This window comes from Chrysemys picta, chromosome 4, assembly GCF_011386835.1.
Source record: "Chrysemys picta bellii isolate R12L10 chromosome 4, ASM1138683v2, whole genome shotgun sequence".
Classification (NCBI taxonomy): Eukaryota; Metazoa; Chordata; order Testudines; family Emydidae; genus Chrysemys; species Chrysemys picta.
In genome coordinates, this window is record NC_088794.1 from 109,115,744 (window position 1) to 109,122,314 (window position 6,571).

Sequence of the window (6,571 nt, forward strand, 5' to 3'; positions counted from 1 at the left end):
CCCCCTCCCATACCCCAACCCCAATTTTGTGAGCATTCATGGCCCGCCATACAATTTCTATTCCCAGATGTGGGCCTCAGGCCAAAATGTTTGCTCACCCTTGGCATAAAGAGTACACTCATAAAGCTTGTGGACAGTACCAAACTGAGAGGGGTTGCAAGTGCTTTGGAGGATAGGATTAAAATTCAAAGTGATCTGGACAAACTGGAGAAATGGTCTGAAGGAAATAGAATTAAATTCAATAAGGACAAATGTAAAGTACTCCAGTTAGGAAGGAACAATCAATTGCACACATGCAAAATGGGAAATGACTGCCTAGGAAGGATACTGCTGAAAGGGATCTGGGAGTCATAGTAGATCACAAGCTAAATATGAATCAACAGTGTAACATTGTTGGGAAAAAAGCAAACATCATTCTGGGATGTATTAACAGGAGTGCTGTAAGCAAGGGTATGTCTACACTACGGGATTAATCCGAATGTATATAATTCGGATTTGAAAAACAGGTTGTATAAAGTCGAAATGTATGCGGCCACACTAAGCACATTAATTCGGTGGTGTGCGTCCAAGTACCGGGGCTAGCGTCGATTTCTGCACCGTTGCACTGTGGGTAGCTATCCCATAGCTATCCCATAGTTCCCGCAGTCTCCCGCGCCCATTGGGATTGTGGGTTAAGGTCCCAGTGCCTGATGGGACAAAAAACATCGTTGCAGGTGGTTCTGGGTACAGCCTCACCTCCTCCCTCCCTCCTCCCTCCCTGCATGAAAGCAACGGACGGCAGACAACCATTTTCGCGCCTTTTTTCCTGGGTGGGTGAACACTGCAGACTCCATACCACGGCAAGCATGGAGCCCGCTGAGCTCAAGACAGCAGTCATGAACATTGTAAACACCTCGCGCGTTCTCGTGGAGTTTATGCTCAGCCAGGACCAGAAAAACGAGGCGAGGAGGCAGCGGCGGCGGCAGCGCAGCGACAAGCATGATGAGGACATGGACACGGACACGGATACAGAATTCTGTGAAACCACGGGCCCCGGTGCTTTGGAGATCATGTTGTTAATGGGGCAGATTCTATCCATGGAACGCCGATTCTGGGCCCGGGAAACAAGCACAGACTGGTGGGACCGCATACTGTTGCAGGTCTGGGACGATTCCCAGTGGCTGCGGAACTTTCGCATGCGTAAAGGCACTTTCATGGAACTTTGTGACTTGCTGTCCCCTGCCCTGAAATGCCAGAATACCAAGATGAGAGCAGCCCTCACAGTTGAGAAGCGCGTGGCGATAGCCCTGTGGAAGCTTGCAACGCCAGACAGCTACCGGTCAGTCGGGAATCAATTTGGAGTGGGCAAATCTACTGTGGGGGCTGCTGTGATGCAAGTAGCCAAAGCAATCACTCAGGTGCTGCTACGAAAGTTAGTGACTCTGGGAAATGTGCAGGCTATAGTGGATGGTTTTGCTGCAATGGGATTCCCTAACTGTGGTGGGGCGATAGACGGAACCCATATCCCTATCTTGGCACCGGAGCACCAAGCCACCGAGTACATAAACCGCAAGGGGTACTTTTCAATGGTGCTGCAAGCACTTGTGGATCACAAGGGACGTTTCACTAACATCAACGCGGGCTGGGCGGGAAGGGTTCATGACGCTCGCGTTTTCAGGAACACTACTCTGTTTAAAGGGCTGCAGCAAGGGACTTACTTTCCGCACCAGAAAATAACTGTTGGGGATGTTGAAATGCCAATAGTTATTCTTGGGGACCCCGCCTACCCCTTAATGCCATGGCTCATGAAGCCGTACACAGGCAGCCTGGACAGGAGTCAGGAGCTGTTTAACTACAGGCTAAGCAAGTGCAGAATGGTGGTAGAATGTGCATTTGGCCGTTTAAAAGGTCGCTGGCGATCATTATTGACTCGCTCTGACCTCAGCCAAAGAAATCTCCCCATTGTTATTTCTGCTTGCTGTGTGCTCCACAATCTCTGTGAAAGTAAGGGGGAGACCTTTATGGCGGGGTGGGAGGCTGAGGCAAATCGCCTGGCTGCTGATTACGCGCAGCCAGACACCAGGGCGATTAGAAGAGCACACCAGGAAGCGCTGTGCATCAGAGAAGCTTTAAAAACCAGTTTCATGACTGGCCAGGCTACAGTGTGAAATATCTGTTTGTTTCTCCTTCATGAAAACCCGCCCCCTTTATTGACTCATTTTCTGTAAGGAACCCACCCTCCCCCTTCCCCCAGCTTTCTTTCAAACCAAATAAAGTCACTATCATTTAAAAATCATTTATTCTTTATTAATAGATTAGAAAAAGAGGGAGGGAACCCGGGTGGTATTTGGGAGGAGGATTGCTGGGAAGGAAAAAGCCACAAAGAAAAGGTTAAAAAAATGACAGCCTTTTGCTTGGGCTGTCTACTGGGGTGGAATGGGAAGGTGTACGGAGCCTTCCCCCCCCCCCCGTGTTCTTACACGTCTGGGTGAGGAGGATACGGAACATGGGGAGGGGGGAGGGTGGAACAGGGGCTGAAGCGGCAGTCTGTTTTCCAGCAGCCGTTCCTGAAGCTCCACCAGACGCCGGAGCATGTCTGTTTGCTCACGCAGCAGCCCCAGCGTTGCATCCTTGCTCCTCTGGTCTTCCTGCCGCCACCTCTCATCTCGAGCGTCTCTCCTCTCCTCACGTTGGTCCCTCCTCTCCTCACATTGGTCCCTCCTCTCCTCACGTTCACTGGCTTCTTTCCTATACTTTGAAACTGTTTCCTTCCACTCATTCAGATGAGCTCTGTCACTGCGGCTGGATTCCATAATTTCAGAAAACATCTCGTCTCGCGTTCTCTTCTTACGACGCCTTATCTGTGATAACCTTCGGGATGGAGGAGGGATGCTTGAGGAATTTGCAGCTGCTGTAGGGAGGGGAAAAAAGAGAGAATTGTTTAAAAAGCTACATTTTGCAGAACAATGCTTATACTCTTTCACGGTGACCAACACTATTCACATTACATAGCACATGTGATTTCTGTGGAAGGTCGCATTTTGCCTCTTAATGCTGAGTGCCTGTGGCTTTGCTGCTAGAGATCACAGGTCTGGGCAACAGAATTCGGCTTGCATGCGGCCATGGTAAGCCATTGTTTTACAGCTTCTGCGCCCTCCTTTCCCACATACCAAGCATAGCCTGTAGAGTGCTGCGGTTTTTCTGTTAACATTCAGCAGCAGCAGCAGAAAACAAACTAACCACCCCCCCTCTCGCCATGAATTCTCTGGGATGATCGCTGTACCCCTCCCCCCCACCGCGTGGCTGGTATCAGGGAAGATCCCTGCAGGCACCAAACTAACCACCCCCCCCCGCCGCCCCCCTCCCGCCATGAATTCTCTGGGATGATCACGGTACCCCTCCCCCCACCGCGTGGCTGGTAACAGGGAAGTTCCCTGCTAGCCAAACGCGAAAAACTCAGGGCCAATTTCCCATCTGCGCTTGGCTAACTGCAGGGGAGGATTTCTTTTCCGCCACAGGCAAACAGCCCAGTAGGAACGGCCACCTCTGTCACCTTAATTAAGTTCCCGTATTTCAACCAGGTTACCAGGAGTGATATCACTCTCCTGAGGATTACACAACAAGATAAAGAACGGATGTTGTTTGAATGCCAGCAAACACCGGGACCATACGCTGCCAGGCTTTGTCAGGCAATGATACCAGATTACTTTCTGCAAGCATGGCGTGGTCAAGTGTCCTACCATGGAGGAGGGAATAAGGATGCACTGCCCAGAAACCTTCTGGCAAGGCTTTCGGAGTACCTCCAGGAGAGCTTCATGGAGATGTCCCTGGAGGATTTCCGCTCCATCCCCAGACACGTTAACAGACTTTTCCAGTAGCTGAACTGACCGCGAATGCATCCCAAGTCCTCAGGGCAAAGTAATCATTAAAAACCGTTTGCTTTTAAAACAAGTTTTATATTTTAAAAGGTAAACTCACCTGAGGTCCCTTCCATGGGGTCAGAGTCTTGGGTACTGGCTTGGGAGGCTTGGGAGGGTACTTCAGTCAGGGTGAGAAAAAGATCCTGGCTGTTGGGGAGAACGGAGTGCTGTGTGCTCTCTGCAAGCTCATCCTCATCCTCCTCCTCCTCCTCTCCCCCATCGGCAGAATCCTCAGGCGTCGCTGATGAGACTATCCCCGACCCAGAATCCACGATCACAGGTGGGGTAGTGGTGGCAGCCCCCCCTAGAATTGCATGCAGCTCGGCGTAGAAGCGGCATGTCCGCGGCTCTGACCCGGAGCGACCGTTTGCCTCCTTTGTTTTTTGATACGCTTGTCTGAGCTCCTTGACTTTCACGCGGCACTGCTCAGAGTCCCTATTGTGGCCTCTCTCCATCATGCCCTTGGAGATTTTTTCAAAAGTTTTTGCATTTCGTCTTTTAGAACGAAGTTCTGCAAGCACTGAATCCTCTCCCCATACAGCGATCAGATCCAGTACCTCCCTCACGGTCCATGCTGGTGCTCTTTTTCGATTATCAGCCTGCATGGTTACCTGTGCTGATGAGCTATCTGTGGTTACCTGTGCTCTCCACGCTGGGCAAACAGGAAATGAAATTCAAATGTTCGCGGGGCTTTTCCTGTCTACCTGGCCAGTGCATCCGAGTTTAGATTGCTGTCCAGAGCGGTCACAATGATGCACTGTGGGATAGCTCCCGGAGGCCAATACCATCGAATTGCGGCCACACTATCCCTAATTCGAAATGTTAAAATCGATTTTGGCGCTACTCCGCTCGTCGGGGTGGAGTACAGAAATCGATTTAAAGGGCCCTTTACATCGAAATAAATAGCGTCGTTGTGAGGACGGTTACAGGGTAAATTCGAATTAAAGCTGATAAATCCGAATTAAAGTCATAGTGTAGACCAGGCCCAAGACAAAAGAAGTAATTCTTCTGCTCTACTCCACACTGATTAGGCTTCAACTGGAGTATTGTGTCCAGTTCTGAATGTCACATTACAGGAAAGATGTGGATAAACTGGAGCAAGTCCAGCGAAGAGCAACAAAAATTATTAAAGGTTTAGAAAACAAGACCTATAAGGGAAGATTGAAAAAATTGGGTTTGTTTAGTCTGGAGAAGAGAAGACTGAAAGGGGACATGAAAACAGTTTTCAAGTACATAAAAGGTGTTACAAGGAGGAGGGAGGTAAATTGTTCTTGTTAACTTCTGAGGATAGGACAAGAAGCAATGGGCTTAAATTGCAGCAAGGGCACTTTAGGCTGGACATTAGGAAAAACTTCCCAACTGTCAGGGTAGTTAAACCCTGGAATAAATTACTTAGGGAGGTTGTGGAATCTCCATCATTGGAGATTTGTAAGAGCAGGTTAGACAAACACCTATCAGGTATGGTCTAGATAATACTTAGTTCTGCCATGAGTGCAGGGGACAGGACTAGGCCTCTCAAGGTCCCAGACCTATGAGTCTATGATTCTCGTATTATTGCTGCTTTTCTTCAGAGGGATGGTGGTAAGATATGCGCAAGGATTGGATGCTAGAATGTCAGTGTTGACTTCAGCACTCCTGTGACAATTCTCATAGTGTTCAAATGAACATTGACACATTTCATATATACGCTACCTGCCCATTCTAATGTGCAATATTCAGCTGTTGAGAAGACCAGGGACAAGGTGGCTATCCGCAAGGTGTGAGCATCTGCTCCCCAAGGCTAGTTTGTGGCTTATATTGTTCCTAGCTTTTACCTTGACAGTGGTCTTTGTCAGATGGTGGTGGTATGTGATATTATGATCCAGAACCACTCTAAGATATTTCGGGAAATCCTTGTGCATGCGTTTGGTATCACAGAAGGTGACATTCGGGTGCTTCTTTGCATGTTGTTTGTTCAGGTGGAACGTGGAAATAGCTGTCTTTTGATGATTCAGTTGAAGTCATCATAGCCAATAGTATACCTCCATTTTTTTCAGATCTTTTGTGAGGATGCTTTCCACTTAGATCAGGGGTCGGCAACGTTTGGCATGCGGCTCACCAGGGTAAGCACCCTGGCGGGCCGGGCCAGTTTATTTACCTGCTGACGTGGCAGGTTCGGCCGATCGCGGCCCCCACTGGCCGCGGTTCGCCGTCCCGGGCCAATGGGGTGGCGGGAAGCGGCGCAGGCGAGGGATGTGCTGGCTGCGGCTGAAAATATAGATTTTACTTCAGTTAATTTATATTTTCGCTTTAGGCATATGTAACTATTTCAGGCATCTATTAAATAAAGGTCTGACCTTATGGCCACAGTGGTGGTACTACAGGAGAGACTTTGGGAATAGGAAAGAAAATACCTTGAAGAATGATATGTTTTGTCTCATGGATCATGATAACTATTAAAAAGCTTGGAATCACTCATGAAAGAGCAGGCATACAGCATGGTTCTTTAATATGGTGATAACAACGTTTGATTACACTCCCACTAGCAAGACCAGATGGCTTTACAGGTGAGGTGCTGTTGTGGAGCCTGATTGGTGCACTGATGGGACCTTCCATGCACAGATCTCCCCATTTCTGCATAGAAAGTATGCCCAGACACCTCCATGACACTATATCCCCACACACTTCCTCTT

General features: G+C 48.9%; 1 protein-coding gene across 1 annotated transcript; it reads right to left on the reverse strand.

Annotated features, from left to right (window-relative positions):
* Positions 1-2,402: 2,402 nt before the first annotated feature.
* Positions 2,403-4,504, reverse strand: LOC135983163 (uncharacterized). The gene is made up of 2 exons (XM_065593269.1): positions 3,958-4,504; positions 2,403-2,890 (listed from the first exon to the last, which is right to left on the reverse strand). The coding sequence occupies exons 1-2, from the start codon at positions 4,502-4,504 to the stop codon at positions 2,403-2,405; spliced, it is 1,035 nt and encodes a 344-aa protein (XP_065449341.1).
* Positions 4,505-6,571: the final 2,067 nt, after the last annotated feature.

Coding starts and splice junctions, on each gene's coding strand:
- LOC135983163 (XM_065593269.1), bottom strand. CDS start 4,504: ATGCAGGCTGATAATCGAAAAAGAGCACCAGCATGGACCGTGAGGGAG. Junction 2,891..3,957: donor CCCCATGGAAGGGACCTCAG/GTGAGTTTACCT, acceptor CCCTCCCTACAG/CAGCTGCAAATTCCTCAAGC.